The sequence below is a fragment of the Peromyscus maniculatus genome, chromosome 4 (genome assembly GCF_049852395.1).
Source record: "Peromyscus maniculatus bairdii isolate BWxNUB_F1_BW_parent chromosome 4, HU_Pman_BW_mat_3.1, whole genome shotgun sequence".
Taxonomy (NCBI): domain Eukaryota; kingdom Metazoa; phylum Chordata; class Mammalia; order Rodentia; family Cricetidae; genus Peromyscus; species Peromyscus maniculatus.
In genome coordinates this window covers 54766623-54789462 of record NC_134855.1, presented here as the reverse complement: position 1 = coordinate 54789462, position 22840 = coordinate 54766623, and the positions used below count along the sequence as shown (strand labels likewise).

The 22840-nt window shown below is 41.6% G+C and overlaps 1 protein-coding gene across 3 annotated transcripts in view; it reads left to right on the top strand.

Moving 5' to 3' along the window:
* Ttn (titin) overlaps nucleotides 1-22840 on the top strand; it is a 275803-nt gene that overhangs the window by 94220 nt on the left and 158743 nt on the right. For all 3 annotated transcript variants that reach the window (XM_076569742.1, XM_076569741.1, XM_076569740.1), the window contains 31 exons: nucleotides 445-726; nucleotides 843-1121; nucleotides 1499-1786; nucleotides 1883-2161; nucleotides 2279-2557; nucleotides 2644-2922; nucleotides 3655-3942; nucleotides 4090-4377; nucleotides 4788-5078; nucleotides 6900-7187; nucleotides 7752-7844; nucleotides 7947-8232; nucleotides 8979-9162; nucleotides 9884-9973; nucleotides 10063-10330; nucleotides 10440-10700; nucleotides 12759-12968; nucleotides 13169-13246; nucleotides 13321-13347; nucleotides 13740-13799; nucleotides 14233-14316; nucleotides 16171-16242; nucleotides 17184-17237; nucleotides 18093-18494; nucleotides 18955-19014; nucleotides 19416-19493; nucleotides 19658-19735; nucleotides 20315-20401; nucleotides 20632-20712; nucleotides 22026-22109; nucleotides 22488-22574. In XM_076569742.1, the coding sequence (XP_076425857.1) occupies nucleotides 445-726; nucleotides 843-1121; nucleotides 1499-1786; nucleotides 1883-2161; nucleotides 2279-2557; nucleotides 2644-2922; nucleotides 3655-3942; nucleotides 4090-4377; nucleotides 4788-5078; nucleotides 6900-7187; nucleotides 7752-7844; nucleotides 7947-8232; nucleotides 8979-9162; nucleotides 9884-9973; nucleotides 10063-10330; nucleotides 10440-10700; nucleotides 12759-12968; nucleotides 13169-13246; nucleotides 13321-13347; nucleotides 13740-13799; nucleotides 14233-14316; nucleotides 16171-16242; nucleotides 17184-17237; nucleotides 18093-18494; nucleotides 18955-19014; nucleotides 19416-19493; nucleotides 19658-19735; nucleotides 20315-20401; nucleotides 20632-20712; nucleotides 22026-22109; nucleotides 22488-22574 (5565 nt within the window). The remainder of the gene's footprint in view (nucleotides 1-444; nucleotides 727-842; nucleotides 1122-1498; nucleotides 1787-1882; nucleotides 2162-2278; nucleotides 2558-2643; nucleotides 2923-3654; nucleotides 3943-4089; nucleotides 4378-4787; nucleotides 5079-6899; nucleotides 7188-7751; nucleotides 7845-7946; nucleotides 8233-8978; nucleotides 9163-9883; nucleotides 9974-10062; nucleotides 10331-10439; nucleotides 10701-12758; nucleotides 12969-13168; nucleotides 13247-13320; nucleotides 13348-13739; nucleotides 13800-14232; nucleotides 14317-16170; nucleotides 16243-17183; nucleotides 17238-18092; nucleotides 18495-18954; nucleotides 19015-19415; nucleotides 19494-19657; nucleotides 19736-20314; nucleotides 20402-20631; nucleotides 20713-22025; nucleotides 22110-22487; nucleotides 22575-22840) is intronic.

The window sequence follows — 22840 nt, the reverse complement described above, 5'->3', positions numbered from 1 at the left end:
AATATCCCCCCAACTTAGTGATTGGTCTTCCTTGGACTTTAGGGAGTCTGGATAAGATACTATTCAGCCTCTTTTTGATACAGACTCTAAGGCAGTGGTTCTCAAAGGACCTTTCCACAGGGGTCTCCTAAGACCATCAGAAAACACAAATATTTATATTCTGATTCATAAACAGTAGAAAAATTACAGTTATGATGAGGTAGCAACAAAAATAATTTTATGGTTGATGGGTCACCACAAGAGGAGGACCTTTGTTAAAGGGTCGGAGCATTCGGAAGGCTGAGAAGCGCTGTTGCAAGGTTTCTCAGTCCCGTGGCTTCTTATTTACAAGATGAGATGCTACGTTACCGTGGGGGGTGGTTTCTCGCATTGGTGACTGACGTGAGGGAAATGCTATCAGTCCCGTACATGTTGAAGCCCCGTCTCCCCGTTTGCTCTCCTCAGCACCACCACGATTTGTGAAGAAGCTCAGTGACATTTCTACCATCATTGGGAAAGAAGTCCAGCTGCAGACAACAATTGAAGGCGCCGAGCCAATTTCAGTGGCGTGGTTCAAAGATAAAGGGGAAATTGTTAGAGAGAGTGACAACGTATGGCTCTCTTACTCAGAAAACACTGCAACCCTACAGTTCTCGAGAGCAGAACCAGCCAATGCTGGGAAATACACCTGCCAGATCAAAAACGATGCGGGGATGCAGGAGTGCCATGCCACGCTGTCTGTTCTCGGTTAGTACATAGGATGTCCTCGTGAATACAGGGCATGCATGCAGGTCGGTGTTTTCTGTAGCTCTTTTTCCCTTCTACTCTACTTTAAATTATGCTGTGATTTCCATCTATTTCAGAGCCTGCAGCAATTGTGGAAAAGCCAGAATCTATCAAGGTCACTGCAGGGGACACCTGTACCTTGGAGTGTACAGTGTCTGGAACCCCTGAACTCAGCACCAAGTGGATTAAGGATGGGAAGGAGCTCACAAGCGACAGCAAGTACAAAATCAGCTTCTTCAACAAAGTGTCGGGCCTTAAAATCATCAACGTGGCACCCGGTGACAGCGGGGTGTACAGTTTTGAAGTGCAAAATCCTGTGGGCAAAGACAGCTGCAAAGTCTCAATTCAAGTTTCAGGTTGGTTGGCCTGCTCATTCGTCTTTGTGATAGTGGGGACCCCAGTTGTCCTAAGCAGGAGAGAAGCTCCTTCCTTCACAGTGTAATAATGTGAGTCTTACATCCTTGGACGCAGCAGGGTCAGAGGCAGCAGATGCGTACAAATAGCAGAAAACCATAATCAAAGTCACACCCCTTTTTTTGGGAAGAACCTCTAGGAAGTCAACTTGCCCATATTTATCCTCCAGGCTTGACATTGTGTCACCCCATGGGCAACACTTAGAGAATCTTTCAAAAGAGCCAGACAGATCTAACGATAACCCATCCAAAAGACAATTATCTCTTTGTGCCATTTTATAACGGACGCCCCTTGCTTGGTTTGCTTTTCTCATATTCAGATCGGATTATCCCTCCTTCGTTCACAAGAAAACTCAAAGAGACGAATGGTCTGTCCGGCTCCTCCATTGTGATGGAGTGCAAAGTCTATGGGTCACCCCCAATCTCCGTCCTGTGGTTCCACGACGGGAATGAGATCAGCAGTGGCCGGAAATACCAGACCACACTCACAGACAACACCTGCGCCCTCACTGTGAACATGCTGGAGGAATTGGACGCTGGCGACTACACCTGTGTAGCTACCAATGTGGCCGGCTCTGATGAGTGCAGTGCCCCCCTGACTGTGAGAGGTCAGTTCAAAACACAGCCATAGGCGACCACAGTGCACAAAGGACCGACCAAGTTCACAAACATTCACATTTTCCCAATTTTTTTTTTTTATTTAGAACCACCATCGTTTGTTCAGAAACCTGACCCCATGGATGTCTTAACGGGAAGTAACGTCACGTTCACGAGCATTGTAAAAGGAACGCCTCCTTTCAGTGTCAGCTGGTTCAAAGGCAGCAGCGAGCTTGTGCCCGGGGCCAGGTGCAACGTGTCTCTGCAGGACTCAGTGGCTGAACTGGAGCTATTTGACGTGGACACGTCCCAAAGTGGAGAATACACTTGTATAGTTAGTAACGAGGCTGGCAGGGCTTCCTGTACGACACATCTCTTCGTAAAAGGTCTGTTTGCTGTTCTGTTTACACAATTAAACTGCTCGTAGCAGTCAGGTGTGCTGTGCCTGTGTGTGTGGGGGGGTGTGTGTATTTGATTTTGTTTTATCAATCTGTTCACGACAGCCCCAGCCATATTTGTGAAGAGACTCAATGATTACAGCATAGAGAAAGGCAAGCCCCTGATCCTAGAAGGGACCTTCTCTGGAACGCCTCCCATCTCGGTGACGTGGAAGAAAAATGGCATCAATGTCACTCCCTCACAACGCTGTAACATCACCACAACCGAAAAGTCAGCGATCCTAGAAATTCTGAGCAGCATTGTGGAGGATGCAGGACAATACAACTGCTACATTGAAAACGCCTCCGGCAAAGATTCCTGCTCCGCCCAGATCCTGATACTAGGTCTGTCGTGATTGCACATCCGTAGCCTCGCACCCAGGCCGCGGTCCTGACCTGTCCCTCATGGCTGCTTATCTCTTTTGCTGCAGAACCCCCGTATTTTGTAAAGCAGTTGGAACCCGTGAAGGTGACCGTTGGTGATTCTGCCTCTTTACAATGCCAGCTGGCCGGAACGCCTGAAATCGGGGTCTCCTGGTATAAAGGGGATACAAAGCTGAGGCCCACTGCCACCTGCAAAATGCATTTTAAGAACAACGTTGCTACACTGGTCTTCACCCAGGTTGGCAGCAGTGACAGCGGAGAATACATCTGCAGGGCTGAGAACAGTGTGGGAGAAGTATCTTCATCAACTTTCCTGACCGTTCAAGGTGAGTACGATATTTTAAAAGCAAACGGATAGATGCTTCTTTTAAAACTTATAAAATACCCAATGAGAGCCTTCTTTTGGGGAAAATCAAAATGCTGTTTGGGGGCCTAAGTAATTCCAATTGGAGTTAGCAACTTATCCTTTTTCCTGGGCAATTGTTTTGGTTTGTCTTTCTGAGGATCTTACTATGTATCTTCTATTGGATGAAACTCAGTAGGTTGACAAGTTGGACTGGTGGATCTCGAACTCATGGATCATCCTCCTACCTCTCCCTCTAAGTGCTGAGATTCTAAGTGTGTGCTGCCACACCTGGATCCACTTTTTCTATGTCCTCTGTATATAGGGAGATGGCAAAAATGTTCAGTTGGGAAGATCATGCTACCATTTGCCTCTATAAATATTAAAGGAATATATGTGATGTGTGTTTTTAAATTCACCCCATGCCTGTCTCATACAGATTGCTAGGAGACAATTTAATAAGCAGAAGGTTCTGCTGGGTGGCCAGAGACAGGCCTCTAGCTGAGCAGCATCTTGTTGGCTTACAGGTTTTGTGTTGTGCCTCTTACTGTACAAACTTCTCCAAAAACTCACATGCTCTTTTCCATCTCAAGTTCATTCAAGAGCTGTTCGGACTCCCTCAAAATTTTAGGGAAATTCCTGTACATTTGCAGGATGGCTATAACTAAATTTGAAATGTGGGACTGTGTTCATTGTTTTAATCCTGTTCCTACAGAGCAAAAACTTCCACCATCCTTTTCTCGACAACTGAGAGATGTGCAAGAAACCGTGGGATTGCCAGTGGTTTTTGAATGTGCCATAAATGGATCAGAGCCCATCTCCGTGGCTTGGTACAAAGACGGCAAGCCATTGAAAGATAGCCCCAATGTGCAAACATCATTTTTAGACAACATCGCCACTCTGAACATTTTTAAAACAGACCGGAGTCTTGCAGGCCAGTACTCGTGCACTGCTACAAATCCCATTGGCTCTGCTTCTTCTGGCGCCAAACTCATCCTCACAGGTTTGTGGATTCTTAGACGTATGTTTCCATAGTTGAAATGTTTGTAATCACATACAAAATTTCAAAGGAAACATTGCTGTTTCTTCAAAGGGCATGGCCCAAGTCTGGAACCCGAAATGAAACCTTCTCCTTGTAATCTCTCCTTAGAGGGGAAGAATCCACCCTTCTTCGATATTCCTCTCACTCCTGTGGATGCTGTGGTAGGAGAAAGTGCTGACTTGGAGTGCCATGTCACAGGAACGCAGCCCATCAAGGTCAGCTGGGCCAAGGACAACAGGGAGATACGAAGTGGCGGGAACTACCAGATCAGTTATCTGGAAAACAGTGCGCACCTGACCATTGTTAAAGTGGACAAGGGTGACTCTGGACAGTACACCTGCTACGCCGTGAATGAAGTGGGAAAAGACTCCTGCACAGCCCAACTTAATATAAAAGGTAGAGTTGATTCTGCACGGGGTCCAACAGAGGGCAGTCATTTGAAAGCATAACCTAACGGCTTTCACAGCACCAGGCTTGTTATGATAGAGAGATTTGCATAAAGAGAAACTGATGTCATTTAGTCCTAAAAGTTGATATGCCCTCCTCAGCCCTAAGACTGAGTCTTTCTCCTTACAAATGTCTGGTTCTGTAATTGCCTGTGAATCATTTCCATCAGCCATCCTGTCAGAGAACGTTCAGCTGAGGATTAGCTATGGAGAGAAGTCGCTCAGGTGCATGAATTGCTATGCTGGATTTGACGAGTTTTCCCTGATACTTAACTAAAAACAGGACTTCCCCCTCTTGAAAGCCTCATGGTAATAACTTACGTCTATATTCATTTCAGTTATCTTTTTAATTTCTTACAGAGCGCCTAATCCCACCAAGTTTCACCAAAAAACTATCTGAGACCGTGGAAGAGACAGAAGGGAATTCATTCAAACTGGAAGGGCGCGTGGCAGGTTCCCAGCCTATAACTATTGCTTGGTACAAAAACAATGTAGAGATCCATCCAACTTCCAACTGTGAAATCACATTCAAGAACAATGCGCTGTTGCTTCAAGTCAAGCGAGCAAGCATGGCCGATGCAGGCTTGTATACCTGCAAGGCAACGAACGACGCAGGATCTGCCCTGTGCACATCCTCCATTGTCATCAAAGGTGAGTGTCGTCACAGCTCTGGCCCTTAGGTTTCTCTTCACACACTTCCACGTGTGTATCGGCTGAAGTCTGGGCTCAGGGGAGAGCCACAGACAAAAATGTGCATTATTCAATAGACTCTCATCATTCCATATGTGTTTGCTAACACATTATGGGACTCCACTTAATAAAGGGACTCAAATGTCAGATTCCTAAGTCACGTCCCCAAATTCTCTCAAGCAGCTAGAATTCAAAGCCTTCTTTGACGTGTGTGCACAAGTAACAGGTATTTTGAGGAAAAGCACTTGAAAATGTTTTAAACCTGTCACAGATTATTACATTGACCTTGCTTACTCCCAGCTACAATCAGAAACATTTCCTTTTGTTTGTGAAGAATCATTGTTTAGCATACATTACTCTTATCTTTTGGTCTAAAATTAAATAGTAACACCAGACAAAATAGTAAAATTTGCTCAAAAACCAATATTTGGGTAGATTGTTATATATTATAAAAGATATACTTAATGCCGGGCGTTGGTGGCGCACGCCTTTAATCCCAGCACTCGGGAGGCAGAGGCAGGCGGATCTTTGTGAGTTCGAGGCCAGCCTGGGCTACCAAGTGAGTTCCAGGAAAGGCGCAAAGCTACACAGAGAAACCCTGTCTCGAAAAACCAAAAAAAAAAAAAAAAAAAAAAAGATATACTTAAACTCAGGGATATTATTTTAAGAAAGGAAGAAGTTTGCATTATTTCAGATCCCCCTTATCTGATTTTATAACTATAATGGCTTCAGACAGATAATAAGTTTACAGACCCACATAATTATTGCACAAGCCAACTTTCTAGAAAAGTGTTGGATGGTTACTACAGGGGAACTGGCTGACCACCTCAGAACGTACTAATGAACCACTATCATTAGTAGGCTACTATTGTGACTAGGTTAATATTGCAGTTGTCTTGGCTACAGATTCAGATTTTATCATTTATCTGATAAAACTGAAATGAATCTAGTTTCAGTCCATGTGCTAAAATGAAAAGAGGTTTATTCTCGTGATGCTTTGCCATTGAGTAGATACTTTCCACAGAAATCTGGGGCTGTTTTTCTGTAGAGGTTTGCTGAAGTAGTAGAGACCAGAAGTGGCAATCATGAATGTAGCCTTATTTTATCTGGGGGTCTCGGAACTGTTGGACCACTAGAGCTCTGATGGAACATTATGTCACACATGTCCATTGTGTCATGGAACTCATACTCCTGTCTTTGTTTTCAGTTAAACACTGAGCTTCCACTCTCAGTTCTGGGCTTGGGGTAACTTTCGATGCATTTAAAAATCTAAACATGAACATCAGAGAAAATCTCGTTAAGGTTTGGGCACATCCACGCCCCTGACGGTGCCTTTCTTCTGCACAAGTCAACGATCATGCTGCTCTACATGAGCAGCATTCCCTCAAGCCTTTAGGTTTTAGAGTTTGGCCAAAAGTGCTGCTGCCCGTGGTTTTGAAAGAGTCAGAATCATGCCACACAGCACAGACGTGGATGGCAGCGCCAGCATTGTATTTGTGGAGCTTCATCAGGACACAGATGCGGTGGTGGTTTTGTGGACAGCGTGGCAGCTGCTCTTTGCATGTTTTTAAATCTGCCCCCCCCCTTCTTAACCCTACAAACATTAACAACTGCCTAAGAGGAACAAACTGTGTCTTATAATGCCATCTATGAGTGTCCACTGTCACCTGTTGGAGGGAAGCTATTTCCCTCCTTTTTTTTTTTTTTAATTTCTTTCATGGAACATCATGTATCTTTCACTTTTTTTCTGTCCTCCGCTTGAAAATGCCTTTTCACTTCCAGAGCCTAAGAAGCCGCCTGTGTTTGACCAGCACCTTACCCCAGTGACAGCCAGCGAAGGGGATTTTGTCCAGCTCAGCTGCCATGTGCAGGGATCAGAGCCCATTCGAATCCAGTGGTTGAGAGCCGGCAGAGAGATAAAGCCTTCAGACAGATGCAGCTTCAGCTTTGCTAGCGGGACGGCTGTGCTGGAACTCAAGGAGACTGTTAAAGCGGATTCGGGAGATTACGTGTGCAAGGCTTCCAATGTGGCCGGCAGTGATACCTCCAAGTGCAAAGTGACCATTAAAGGTACAGATACCAAGAAAGTGTGCATTGAGACAGAAACTGCCCGTGGTGCTTAGCTAATGAGAAATGAGAATGGACTCAGATGAGTCACACACATCAGTTATTCGTCATTTGTCATCTCCAGCCCTCTTAGAGTGAAAGTATCCAGTGTTTTAATGGAAACAGTGTCGATACGAAGTATTTAAAGTTACCCAGAGTTCACCAGCTTATTTCTTGAAACACTCACAGCATATCCACAAGGGTATATTCAGTGTAGTTCCCAAAATGATGCCATGCTGATGCAATGGGAAATAGCTTGATATCGTAGCCCAGGGGAAATGTATGCAATAAAAGTCTATAAATGCCAGATTGGATGCCAGTAATCCATTACAGCTCAACCTACTTTAGCTCTCACTGGAATGAAGGTCTATGAAACTGCTTTGTCACTTATAACTCACAGCTAGCGGGTCTTGGAGTGAATAGTATTTACGACACTCCCAAGCTCTTCAAGTTTGTTTTTACACACTAGAGTATTTATTACGATTTTCAAGTTCTTGTAGTAACAAAACATGGAAACGTGTGTTTCAGAAAAACCGGCGGCAGCCCCAGCAGCTAAGAAGGCAGCGGTGGACGGAAAACTCTTTTTTGTATCAGAGCCTCAGAGTATCCGAGTAGTGGAAAGTAAGTGTACAGCCTCATCCAGGGTATACTACTGATTTCATTTCAAAAGCACTAACTGGGCAAGATTCACTTTGGAATGAATTTGTTTTCACCTTTCCTTAGAAACCACTGCCACATTTATTGCAAAAGTTGGAGGTGACCCAATCCCGAACGTTAAATGGACAAAAGGAAAGTGGAGGCAGCTGAACCAAGGAGGTCGCATTCTGATCCACCAGAAAGGCGACGAATCGAAGCTGGAGATCCGTGACACCACGAAAACCGACTCTGGGTTATACCGATGTGTTGCCTTTAACAAACACGGTGAAATTGAAAGCAATGTCAACCTACAGGTGGACGAGAGGAAGAAGCAGGAGAAGATTGAAGGTGATCTTCGCGCAATGCTGAAAAAGTAAGTCCACTCAGGACTGTGGAGAGGACCTCTTCCTCACAAAGGGTCCCCAGGAGGCAAGGACCAGAGAACAACATGGCGGAGGAGTGAGTGAGCAGTTAGCCGGTCACATTTAAGGGGAATGCAGTGGGCTGGTGGGATTTGCTTCTGAATGATGCTGAGAAACAAAGAGTGAGATACATCCAAAAGCTTTTAAACAAAAGGAAATGGCCAAATACTATGTGTCCAAATCTGGAAGGCTTGCTCTTATAAGTTTTTTTTTTTTGATGTTATAGTTTCCTAGATCAATTATTTTACACATTTCCATAATCAACAATAATTTCAATATAATTTGTGTTTCACCATAATTATTGAATTATCACATACCTTTTCTTTCCACAGTTCTTTTTCATAGCATGTGATATTTAAGTGAAGTTTTCACTTGATATTTCATATAACTATCATTAATTGAGCTCCTGATAACAAGGCTAATAATGGGCACGTGTCCATACTCTTTCCTTTCTTCAATTCATTGATCAGATTTCAACACTGTAACAACACTCCAGTCTTCATCCATCCCATCACCAAACTGACTTTTTTTTATTGTTTTGATCAACATGGTAAAATTAGCATTTCTTACTGAAGAACATTCAGCTATCATATAGTGAGGTAAAATACTGAGACTGAACATCTTTGAGTCATGACAGACAGTTCAAACTACTAAATGGAAGACACATGATTGACATTAACTTTTTTTTTTTTTTCAGGACTCCAGCCCTAAAGAAAGGATCCGGAGAGGAGGAAGAAATTGACATCATGGAGCTTCTCAAAAATGTGGATCCTAAAGAATATGAGAAATATGCGCGCATGTATGGAATCACCGACTTCCGAGGCCTCCTTCAAGCCTTTGAGCTGCTGAAGCAGAGTCAAGAGGAGGAGACTCACAGGCTGGTATGTCCCTCGTTGCAGCTGCATCCTAAGAAACAATCCATAGTTGAGACAGCAAACGCCTTTCTTATTAGCAGAATGCCTTGAATGCCTAGAACATTCCATTTCTAGGAAACAATTCACCATAACCTAGCTATAAACTGTATTACAACCTAACAAATAGCAAGAACGGAAGTCAGAGGGTTGGAGAGACGGCTCAGTGGTTAAGAACGCTGGCTGCTCTTCTGGGGGACCCAGGCTCAGTTCCCAGCACCCACATGGCAGCTCACAACTGTTTTCAACTGTGGCTCCACGGGATCTGATGCCCTCTTCTGGCTTACACCCACACTTGAACGGTGTACATACATGCATGCCAGCAAAACACACATACACATGAAGGAAAAAATAAGTCTTTTTTAAAAATACCAATACATGCCAGGCGGTGGTGGCGCACGCCTTTAATCCCAGCACTCGGGAGGCAGAGGCAGGCGGATCTCTGTGAGTTCGAGGCCAGCCTGGTCTCCAAAGCGAGTTCCAGGAAAAGGCTCAAAGCTACACAGAGAAACCCTGTCTCGAAAAACAAAAAACAAAAAACAAAAAAAAAAAATACCAATACACATAAATAACAATAAAAAATTAAAAACCACCAATATGCATAAAATTTTTAAAAGTTTAAGGAATGTAAATCATAGTCATGCACCTGCTAATTGAATTCTTGTTTCTAATGTTTTACTTTTCCCCTCAGGAAATTGAGGAACTAGAGAAGTCAGAGAGAGATGAAAAGGAATTTGAGGAACTTGTATCATTTATTCAGCAAAGGCTGACACAGACAGAGGTAACATGAACTGTGCTAATAGTAAAATGTACAAAATTATTACTGGGAATTATAAAGGAAGGATGACTAACACATGTTAATTCTTCTAGCCCGTCACCTTGATCAAGGATATTGAAAACCAGACAGTTCTGAAAGATAATGATGCTGTCTTTGAAATTGACATCAAGATTAATTATCCAGAAATCAAGCTCTCCTGGTACAAAGGGACTGAAAAACTGGAGCCCAGTGACAAATATGAAATAAGCATTGATGGTGACCGGCATACCCTCAGAGTCAAAAACTGTCAGCTTAAAGATCAGGGCAATTACAGGCTGGTTTGTGGTCCCCACATTGCTAGTGCCAAGCTGACTGTGATTGGTAAGTTAGAAACCATCTTTAAAGCCTTGTGAGATTGCTGTTGCGCGTGATGCTGTCTGTGATCATGTGGTGCTGAGGCTGAGCAACATGTGTTCCTGTATCACACCAGAGCCCGCTTGGGAGCGGCATCTCCAGGATGTTACTTTGAAAGAAGGCCAGACTTGTACCATGACCTGTCAGTTTTCTGTGCCAAATGTGAAATCCGAGTGGTTCAGAAACGGCCGAATCCTTAAGCCCCAAGGCAGAGTAAAAACAGAAGTGGAACACAAGGTCCACAAACTGACCATCGCAGATGTTCGTGCAGAGGACCAGGGCCAGTACACCTGCAAGCACAAGGACCTGGAAACGTCAGCAGAGCTCAGAATTGAAGGTGGGTGAAAATCTGGGCAGAGTTACTGGCTGAGCACAGGGCACCAGCAAGTGTCCTTCGCCCTCGCCCCTGCAGTCTCCCTTCAAATAATCTCAAAGGGTTCATGTCTTCATCCCCCTGCCAGATTTACACAATTGTCCTTATGACAAAATCCATACAATTCAAAAGGAAAATATTCAACCCTGCATTTCTTTTAGATAATAATCGGATTTTAATCTAGACTGACATTTGATTTTTTTTTTTTTTTTTTTTTTTGGTTTTTCGAGACAGGGTTTCTCTGTGTAGCTTTTCGCCTTTCCTGGAACTCACTTTGGAGACCAGGCTGGCCTCGAACTCACAGAGATCTGCCTGCCTCTGCCTCATTTGATTTTTTTAATGGTTGTTTTCTTGTTAAAAGCTAAATCTTATAATCTCTTACTGATAACCATGGATCCTAGAGGACAGTACTGGAAACAGCAAAAAGTTGCAGATATAAATCTAAAGCATTGTGATTGATAATTGCTACTTTGTGGGACTTATTTTGACTTTATGGGTATAAAATTTTATAGATAAAATTAACAACATATGTGATAAGTAATGGCTTTTTTAAAAATAGCGATTTCACTTAAGAATTCTACTCCCACCTTCTGGTTCTCTGAAGTAAAATTTCTGACTTAAAGAGCAAGAATGCTTAATTTCTTAATAGTTAAGTTTTAGGCAGCTGACCTTGAACTACCCAGGGAAAGTTTGTACTGTGTCTCATTATTTGGCACCATTTCAATTGTTAAAACAAAATTATATTAAACTAATTTTCAGAGGCATTTTGAGTTCCTGAATTATTTTACAATGAATATTAGTGCCTCATTTTAAAGTTTAAAAAAAAGTTAAATAGCTTCACATTAGACTAAAGTTGAAAGTGTTTATCATTTTCTAAATAAGTGAATGTCTTAAATATATTTACCAATGACAAAGCTCACCAGAATATTATTTTCTGCAAGAGGCACATGATACTGTCATGTGTGTGGTCACAGATTTCCAGATAACATTCAGAGAGTCTGCCCGCTCCTGGCCATGTTGCCAGGAGCACATGCTGTCCCTGGGGGTTGGCGCCTTCATATTTACCTCTCTGTGCTCAAAAAGTGGTTTTCTGAACTCTAGCAAGTCCTCTGAAATTTAGAATTGCAAATTTCCTGTTGAATTTGAAATCATTCCCCAGGGAAATCTCTATAAAAGAGGAAATTCTAGATCCTAAATAACAAAAACTGATTTTCTCGAGGTAAAAAAAGGCTTCACAGAAGCATTGACTGCAGGATTGCTTATCTGTTCTCTGTTAGAAACTGTCTTATTGTGTGAACAGTTTTGAAATTTAATTTGACTTTGGGTTCAAATCTCCCTCCGGCATCTCCTTCATATGAATATTTTAAGGACTCTTGGGGATTTCCTTATACTCTCTATCAATCCTGTAGGAATGCCCTGAAGAATTGGAACAGTTTGATTACTAATACAAGAATGTGTCACTATTATTCTGAGCTTGCATTTGGGGGTTTCCTATTATTTTATAAGCGAATAAAACTAGAAGGCAAGCATGGTCACACATACCTGTCATCCCAGGCATCCTTGGGAGGCTGGACTGGGGCAGGAAGATGCCTTATTTGAGGTCAGCCTGAGAATCTTAGCTAGACTTTGTCTCAAAAATAAATAAATAAATAAATAAATAAATAAATAAATAAATAAATAAATAAATAAATAGTACTTGGGATGATATAGCAATTCTTTGGGAGGCCCCTGGTTCAAGGATAGTACCACAAAAATAGATGACAGATAGATAGATAGATAGATAGATAGATAGATAGATAGATAGATAGATAGATAGATAGATAAGCTAATTTCACTGGGTTTGTTGGCACATGTTGTATACCCTATAGTTCCAGCACTTGGAAGATCAAGGCAGGAACATACCAGTTTGAGCCACATAATGGAACCCCATCTCAACCACCAAGAACTTTTAAGTAAAGAAATCACAGTAACAGAGATTGCTGTCTATATAATCTAACGTTGAATCCCTTCGGATTTAAACAGCTGAACCAATCCAGTTTACAAAGCGCATACAGAATATTGTGGTGAGCGAGCATCAGTCTGCTACTTTTGAGTGTGAAGTGTCCTTTGATGATGCCATAGTGACCTGGTACAAAGGACCAACAGAGCTGACTGAGAGCCAGAAATACAACTTTAGGAACGACGGCCGCTGCCATTACATGACCATCCACAACGTGACCCCAGATGACGAAGGTAATTGTGTGGACACTTTGCCAGTGAATGTATAATATAATCATCACCTTCACCTGTTTTTTTTTTTGATATTTCCACCCTTTAAGTATGCTATGTGATGTACTTTTAAAACAAAGAGAAAATACAGGTATAAACAAGCACACTGTATTTAACTAAAGAAGTGTATTAGGAAACTAACATCCGATGATTGTTCTCTCCAGGCGTCTATTCAGTAATTGCCCGACTGGAGCCCCGAGGTGAAGCGCGAAGTACTGCAGAGCTTTACCTAACCACCAAAGGTGAGGGCAGGCCGTGGGAACGCATCGTGCCCAGACTCTTCTGCATACCAAAACACTCTCTTTTTCTTTTGCAGAAATAAAACTTGAGATGAAGCCTCCTGGTAAGTTTTTTCTTCTTCTTCTTTGTTTGATCATTGCTTACAATAAGTTCAGTGTTGGTGTCGTTTTATAAAGACAGAAACCCAGTAAAAATACACAAAGTTACCATTTCTCTTTTCAGTAAAATGTTACTCAGTAATATAATTTCTCCAGCAAAGTGCAATGTTCCACTTTATGAATTTTGGAAAAGGGAGATAGGAAAGTTGCTAGTACAAGCATCCAGAGAGAGTGACTACAGAATTAACAAGTTCTCATTGGCACTGAACTGTGTGCCATGCACGGTAGAACATGAATTATCACTGTGTCTGCACGCTGATGGTTGCTGTTGAGAGTACCCAAACAATGAGCATGTGTTATCAGCTCCCCAGTGCTTATCACTATGTGTTACTTCCAGATATTCCCGATTCCAGAGTGCCGATTCCAACCATGCCTATCAGAGCAGTTCCACCTGAAGGTAAGGCCCTACCCCTGCCATCTGGGCATAGAGCACTAAGATTCCACATCACTGCCTCCACTGTCCACTTAGAAACCAGAGCACGGGGGCTGGAGAGATGGCTCAGAGGTTAAGAGCACTGGCTGCTCCTCCAGAGGTCCTGAGTTCAATTCCCAGCAACCACATGGTGGCTCACAACCATCTGTAATGAGATCTGGTGCCCTCTTCTGGCCTGCAGGCATACATGCAGGCAGAACACTGTATACATAATAAATAAATATTAAAAAAAAATACAGATGACAATTTCTTTAAGAAAAAAAAAAGAAAAAAAAAAGAAACCAGAGCAAACGTGCAGTTACCACGATAGTTATTGATGTTGCTTGTTCCAATTAAGCCCGAGTTGATAAAGTGAGACATCTCTTAAAACATGGTGCTGATATGTATATTTTCCCAGAAATCCCTCCTGCTGTTGCTCCTCCCATCCCACTTCTGCTGCCATTACCCGAAGAGAAGAAGCCACCAGGAAAACGTATGGAAGGTATCACACTAACTAAAGTGGTAAAACTTAAGAATTCCACCGACTGTGAAAATGTGATTTCATGTAGCTCGTGCTCCCTCTTGTGGTCAAGAGGCAGAACTGACTTCAAAATGCTATTTCTACTATATATATGGTTTGAAATTCTGAAAATTATCGGGTTAACTCAAACACTGTGCTTAGTTTTAACATATTGCAAGGGAATAACTTAGATGTTAATTAAAATAAAGTTTATTTCACATGCCCCTGACTACTATGCTTAACAACTAATATTATAGTAATGAAACTGGTTCGTTGGGCAGCTTATAGAAATACACCGTATTTGTTGAGAAGCAAACTGAAAGTTGTGGTTTGTTTTCTCTTCAGTTATACTTTTAACTACTCTCTGTAAGTCACTATTTGTACAAAACATGGTTGAGAATATCTTTGACATACTTGATCGGGTCTTTTGTGGGAAGTGTATTTGTGTTTGTAAACTGGTAGACATCTGTGATCCCAGCTTGGCAGACAGAGACAGGACGATCACCACAGGCAAAAGGCCCATAAGACAAGCCGGATGGGGCTACATACTAAGATCCTGTCTCCAAAGCCAAACAAAACAGAAGAGCCCTTCAATGTGGCTAGGAGTTGACCATCTCAGACGCTGGACACTTAAGGAGTTGTTGGGGACTATTTACACTCTGAAGCTAGGCAGCCCACACAAGTTGCCTGAGACTTCCTCGAGTTATAAATTTGAAGTTGCTGGGAGAATTAATTCTCTCAGCATAGCTATAAAAAAGCCTACTGGTCAAAGTTAGGTTTTCCCATAACCTTGGGTTACTATCACTGTAATAACATAATGGGTGTGACATGTAAGTCTCCTAATGTCTGCCCTCTGCAACTGATATTGAGTGCTTGAGCTATTTCTCAGCCAGTTTCAAAGAAATTCAATATTTTTCATGCAATCTTGTGACTAATATACTTTCAATAAAAGAGAGAAACATGTTTGTAATTTATATGAGCATACTTGAATATCTATCATCTACTGGTGGTGGCACAGACAGGAACAATCAGAAATCATAAGTTAGATTCATGATGTCTTTGTGGTCAGAAGCAATAATTGCTGTTAAGAAATGATTTGTAGCCGGGCGTTGGTGGCGCACGCCTTTAATCCCAGCACTCGGGAGGCAGAGCCAGGCGGATCTCTGTGAGTTCGAGGCCAGCCTGGGCTACCAAGTGAGCTCCAGGAAAGGCGCAAAGCTACACAGAGAAACCCTGTCTCGAAAAAAAAAAAAAAAAAAAACAAAAAAAAAAAAAAAAAAGAAATGATTTGTCCTTTAAATCGAAATGTCAACATGGCTGCTGGTATTCATTACAAAACCTAATACTTTAAATCATATTTAAAAAACCAAACGGTATGTTCCCTGTTTACAAGTCCTAGCAGCCATGGAGAATATGGTTAGGAACCATGATCAGAACATATGACTAGCAAGCAGCAGCCACATCCCATACGTATAACATGGGTTGGACTTTAATTCTACTATTCTGTTTTTGTTCTCCTGACAAATTTGGTCTCCACACCCAAGTGAAACACAGGAAAAGCATACCTTCTCTGTGCCTCATCTTCCACTAATACTACCTCTTTCCCATCACACAATCCTACAGTCAGAGGACATACAAAACCACACTACATATTTTATCTACCTCCCTCCAAAAATCTTTTTTTTTTTTTTTTGCTTTCTAGTATAAGATTTTTCTGAAGCAAGTATCTAACAATAAAGTTAATTTTATCTTGTTCTCACTGGCATCTGGAAAATAAAATTGAAATGTCCTTAAAACATTTACATTACTTATATCTGACCCCCCTTTTTTTTTTAGTGACCCAAAAGTCTGTGAAGAAAGATACCAAAAAAGTTGTTGCAAAGCCCAAGGAAGAGGCACCACCACCAGGTATTATAATAAACTTTAAAAATCAAATAAAAAATTAGCCAAAAAGTGGGTTTTAAGGTTTTCTTGGTAGATAAATACAGGTGTAGGAAATGGGAAGGGCAAGAATCGGAGTCACAAGGTGGTAAATCTCCCCTCATCTCTCTCATCCTCTTTGACGACTCTCCCTGGGGCCACGCCTGCCTCTGGCAACCGATGGCGCGGAGAATGAATGCTTGCTATCTACAACGGATGGTTTGAAGGAGACCTTCCCCTCTAGTCCCAGGGCAGCTCTTGACCAAGTCCTCTCAGCAGGAGTTCGGGGGTTCAGGAGTTCAGGACATCAGTGTCACGTGATGCTGGTGTAGCCCAGCTCAGGACCCTTCACTGCTTTTCCTTATCTTAGCATTTGAAGGAAGAAATGCTTCTTTAGAGGAAATGTAATACATCTTGCAAGGTTGATGGAAGACATTTACATGACTAATGTATTTTAAAAAAAAAAAAGTAGTTCTAACCCTCTTCATGAACATGGAAAGCTCAGCAGCCTCCCGCCCAGAGCCAAACCCAGGAGCCCAGGCACCATCCTCCACATAGGCTTTCCTGAGTGGTCACTTGGAAAGCATGGGTGTTTGGTGAATTTTATGATTAATAACTGGAAAAAGCAAAAGCGTGGGTTTTAAGCACTAGACATACTATACATTCCTTCGCTGTTTCTTCTACATTTGAATTCTTTAAAACCGGCCTAAACTGGAATGAAGTACCTGCCAGCCTCTGAGCATTTTGTTAACCTGACCTGACATAGCCACGTGCATTAGCGTGGACATGATGGGGGTTCCATGATGCGCCTGTCGGGGTGCTGCATTAGTAATAACTCATTATGCAAATGACCACGATAGCGCTCTAAGTTGATAGAAATGAAACAATACATAGTCTCAAAATAAACATGCACTCTCTGTCTTTTGAAGTGCCAAAAGTTGCCAAGAAGCCCCCGCCTCCTACTCCCATGATTCCAGCAAAAGGCAAGTAAAAAGGAATTATTAAGCATTTGATTATTTACTCTGGAATTTTGCATGGATCCTCTTATTTTTTAATATTAAGCTTCCTGGTTGTTGCAAAAGTTTCAAGTCCTCTCTGCCTTTGTGAAGAGTGCTGGAAACAGTGGCTATTCCTCACCTCTGCAGCCACGGAGGGGGCGGGGCCAGGGGCGGGGCCAGGGCAGGGGTGGTACCTCAGTGCGAGATGGGAAGGAAAGAGCCCTCTCTAAATTTTACTTTGTAATCCACACAAGTATTAAGGGTTTATAAATAATGCTGGTCTCAAGGACATTTTAAAATCTGTTATATAAAAAATTGGAATTGCTTTGACTACCTAATTTTTCACTTGTCATTATTCAACTGACTAGTGAGTCATAAAAAAGAAAGAAAGAAAAGTAGGTTCCAAAAGAAATGCTTTCACAGAAAGAGAGAACTAAAGATTAACTGCAGAAACATTTCCTCCGGATTCTATGACGCTGTTGATGTTATCGAGGCTTAAGTGTCCCGTGAGAAGTTACTAGAATCTCTCCAAACCGGAGTTCACATAGACCAATGGAAGGGGTATCAATTTGAAGTCATCTGTTGAATCCATACTTTTGACACTAGAAGAAAATCCTCACATCAAGGGTGAAGAGCATCCTGATACTGTCACATTGCCTGGTTAATAAAACAGAATCCATACAAATCAAACCATAAGAGATTATCAGTCGAATACCACAGCATCTGAAGTGCTCAATACTGAATGGCTGTGGATTTCCCTTGAATGAAGCCTTTCGATGGATGTAATTAATATGATTTTCCCCTCCTCCCCACCCCACCCCCATTCTTTTCATTTTTCAGCTTCTGAAATTATTGATGTGTCCTCCAAGGCTGAAGAAGTAAAAATAACAACTATCACTAGGAAGAAAGAGATTCACAAAGAAAAAGAGGCTGTGTATGAGAGTAAGCAAGCAGTCTTTGAGAAGAGAGTTCACATAGAGCCTTGGGATGAGCCCTATGAGGAACTGGAGACAGAGCCATACACGGAGCCATACGAGGAGCCCTATTATGAAGAGCCAGACGATGACTATGAAGAGATCAAGGTGGAAGCTAAAAAGGAAGTCCACGAGGAATGGGAGGAAGACTTCGAAGAAGGGCAAGAATACTACGAGAGGGAAGAGGGCTATGACGAAGGGGAGGAGGAGTGGGAAGAGACTTACCAAGAGAGAGAAGTCATTCAAGTTCAGAAGGAGGTTCATGAAGGTACGCACGCACTGGGTGGCTTTTCTTCCTCTCTTCCCCATTCTCACTCAGTTCCTTCTACTTCCGATGCTATCACCTGGTTTAAAATGGGCATGACTGAAAAAAAAATGATCATTGTAGTTTCTCCAAGCTTATGGCCCTTGCATTATTTGGTCTGTAGAATAGTCCTTATCTTCCGCTATAATTAAGCGTTCATGTTGCAGGTGAAACCATTTAATCCTAGGACTAAGGCTACATCGCAGTTGCTGTTTTCTAATTGAGAAGCTCAAAGTTCACTGCATTGTCACTTAATTCAGTTTTGAAACTCTGCAGGAGAGTTATATTAGTCATATGCTCCCCAACCTGACAGATTTTTTACAGGATGATAAACTATTCTTCGCTTTTTAACATTTGCAACAAACACGGCTATTAGAATTGACTGATTTGAGCATCCTGGCTTGTCTTGTGTTTTTTATTAAAGAATTACATGAGAAGAAAATCCCAGTCAAAGTGCCTGAAAAGAAAGCACCACCTCCCAAAGGTATGCAATTAGAATCACTAAACAAATCAGAGTTTTCCTGTCATTATCATGGCTTGTTTGACGAGGCTGTCTAAATCAACAGCTGAATCCAATAGGCACAACTTCTTCTCTAAGCTTTACTGTACCTATGAACTTTCTCTGGAGAATTTATATCTACTTGAAATATTAAAAATATTAAGATAAGAGAGTGTTACAGTAAATTTAAAATAAATATAAACACTCCCAAGAACTTGTGCTTACAGTTAAGAACACCAAACCTACCTGTCTTTAAAAATATTATATATATTTGCATACATATATACATACATATATGTGTATATAAAGAGCAAGAGAGAACTTTGATAAATATTTAGAATTTAGTAAATTCTAAAAGTACTGCAATTTCTTTAAAATATTTGCAGTTGTAAAGAAGCCAGTAGTTGAAAAAATTGAAAAGACTTCTCGAAGAATGGAGGAAGAAAGAGTTCAAGTCACCAAAGGTATAGATACCGTTTATAGAATGTTCTAGTAACATGTACATCTGATATAACTTATAATAATGCTCATGCATTATTTATATAGTTATCTAAATGGAGATGTTTTTAAAATTTGGGGCTAAGAAATATCCTTCACAATACAAATATATCTGTACATATTTTTAAAGTACCCGAAGTTTCCAAGAAGATCATTCCACAGAAACCTTCCCGGACTCCGGTGCAGGAAGAAATAATTGAAGTGAAAGGTATACATCTTTATTTAAGCTACAAGCTCCAATTATTGTAATTTATGCATATGGATATCCGAACATACATTGCTAAATAATTCAAAAGCACCATGAAAATTGCCCATTTTAAGAGCACACATTTTATATTGGGTTATACCTATGTATAATTCAATAACTCTTATTTTTGCCTTTAGTCTTGCTTAGAAATTACTTTTTTTATTTAAGGAAGGTTTTGTGTTTAATGAGTAATCTTCTAACTTTATCATGCAGTGTATTGCATTGCATATAATATTTCCCATCTTCTAATTTATATGAATTGATCCTAATAGATTTGGGAAAGTAGTGTGTTGTGTGTGAAGAAGTTATGTCTATTTGATTCTCATTTAATAGTACTTGATACAAGACTGCATGGGTTGTTGGACCAAACAGGTCAAAACATGATTTGTTTTCTTCTTGAAACCGAATTTGTTCATAATCTACCACACTAACCCACTCAATCGGTCTTGAAAGATTTATGTATAGTGTGCCATCTGTGGGTCTCATCGGATGTCCCGTCCCAGAAAAAGAATTACTGACATGGCAATGCTCTTTTTAAAGTACCAGCTGTGCATACGAAGAAGATGGTTATCTCTGAAGAAAAGATGTTCTTTGCTTCTCACACAGAGGAGGAGGTGTCCGTCACAGGTATATGGCAGTTTGGAACTTGAGATCTCAAGACGCAAAGTTTTAGATAGCCTTTTTATCCCTTCTTGCCTAATGTGTGAGGCTGTGAGCATTTCTTTCTCCTTGCATTTCCCTGTCATCTTTCTCCTTTCATGTCTGTCAGCTTTAATCTCTTATCTTGGTATTCTTAGTAATTACAATCGCCATCCACAACATGATCAATCAGTAATTAACGTGTGTTTTTTTTAAAGTCCCCGAGGTACAAAAGAAAACTGTCACTGAAGAGAAAATTCATGTCGCGGTTTCCAAAAAGATTGAACCACCACCCAAAGGTATCAATAATTCATTCTAAGTTTAAAATGTTTTCAGGCAAAACTCACAGTCAGCAACTAACTACACTGATGTAGTGTCAGAACTAGTCACACAATTGACAGACCTAGAGTCTCTGTGGACAGAGAGGTCACCGGAGGAGGAAGTGGAAAGACCACAGTAAAGGACAGGCATGAAACGCACAAGTCCATTCTTGTCTCCGGACGCTTACAATCCAGTGACTTTTGTTATTTGGACATAAGATGTGATGAACACCACCCCCCAATGCTACCAGCTCACCAAAGCCTTGTTTCAAATGTGAAGAATCTTCTCAGTTAGGAGTTTAATATACCAGAAGTATTAAAAACTAAGTTTTGTAAATTTACAATTTAATTAAATTATATTAGAAATTCTTTAATACTCAAAACACACAACTTCTTTTTCTGCATTTACCACTCTCTGTGTTTCTGTGGTGGTTGGCGTCTGCTGTTTATGCAAGAAGAATGGAGGCCTACTGGCCAACTCTTCCCAACTCAGAACTGGAGACTATCAGTTACAACAGTAGCTAGGGTATCGGTGTTTACCCCACCACTGAAATCAAAGGATACAGTAACCACAGGGCAAGGTAGTGAAATCCCAGCACTCAGCTAGAGATACATAGTAAGACCCTGTCTGGAGGAAGGAAGGAGGGAGGGAGGGAGGGAATAAGGGAGGGAGGGAGGAGAGGAAGGAAGGAAGGAAGGAAGGGGGAGGGAGGGAAGGTAGGAAGGGAAGAAGGAAGGGAGGGAGGAGGGAAGGGAGGGAGGGAGGAGAGGAAGGAAAGAAGAAAAGAAGGAGGGAGGGAGGGAAGGTAGAAAGAGAAGAAGGGAGGGAGGGAGGAAGGGAAGAAGGGAGGGAGGGAGGAAGGGAGGGAGGGAGGGAGGAAGGAAGGAAGGAAGGAAGGAAGGAAGGAAGGAAGGAAGGAAAGAAGGAAGGAAGGAAGGGAAATACTCTAGACTTTACACCAAGGTTCCATCCTCTTTCCCAAGCCAATTTTAATATATAAAAAATATTTAATATCACCTAATAGAATTGTTCTCATGTAACTGACTTTAAAAGAAGCAAGAATTCTTCCATCTATTTCTGAGAAAGTAGAAACTCCTGCCATTAAAAGTGACAAATAAGTTGTCCCTTTTCTACCAAGCCATTCAGCTGTCTCCACATATCTCAGTTTCTAAACCATAGTCTCTTGCATCCAACTGGCATAAAGGGGGAATATCTGCTCTTGACTCCTATATAAGAACGTACATCTTGTCAAGATGAGCAGTTTCTCAAACATAGTACATTTCTCTTAAAGTCCCTGAACCACCTAAAAAGCCAGTTCCAGAAGAAGTTGTTCCTGTTCCCATTCCTAAGAAGGTGGAACCCCCAGCACCCAAAGGTAGAATAACATTTCTTGGGTTCTGTCTTCTTGGGTCTTTTGTGTGGGGAACCTGTGCATTAACCAAATGTTGTCAGTAAACCATCTCTCATATACTTACTGCTCTATCCACCGTTTTGATTAATTTGTGGTAACACATGTTAATAACAGTTCCAGATGCCAGACCATCCTAAGTGGGTATTTGTCTGCCTCCCGTCATATATGTGATGTCTGCCTGGTGTTGGTGTACTAAACCTCCCATCCTGCCACAAGTAGAGTGTACTAAATTACTTTCTAATTCTTAAGCTCTTAATGAGGCTTTATGCTCTACTATAATCTTTAATGTCTCAGAAGGAGACTGTAGCATTCGACACCGTTTCAACAATGTTATCTTTAAAGTTCCCGAGGCTCCCAAGAAACCTGTGCCAGAGGAGAAAAAGCCAGTTCCTATTCCCAAGAAGAAAGAGCCAGCTGCTCCTCCAAAAGGTATGCAGAACTGCCCGTGGAGACAGCCATCGCCCCAGGGGCCAGCTCTGCTCTGCATAGGCTTCATCTGTACCACATTGTCCTCGACTCTTGTCTCCTTGGCACGGTCCTCGTGTTTCAAACATGTGTCACCTTTGGGGATAGACTCTTGTTATGTATTATTTATGATTCTAAACATTCCTAAGGCAGTGGCAAAAAAGTGTTATTAAAAGAAGTAGCTATGTCAAACTGCTACCTTAAATGTTTAATATCGCCCTGAAGGAGGA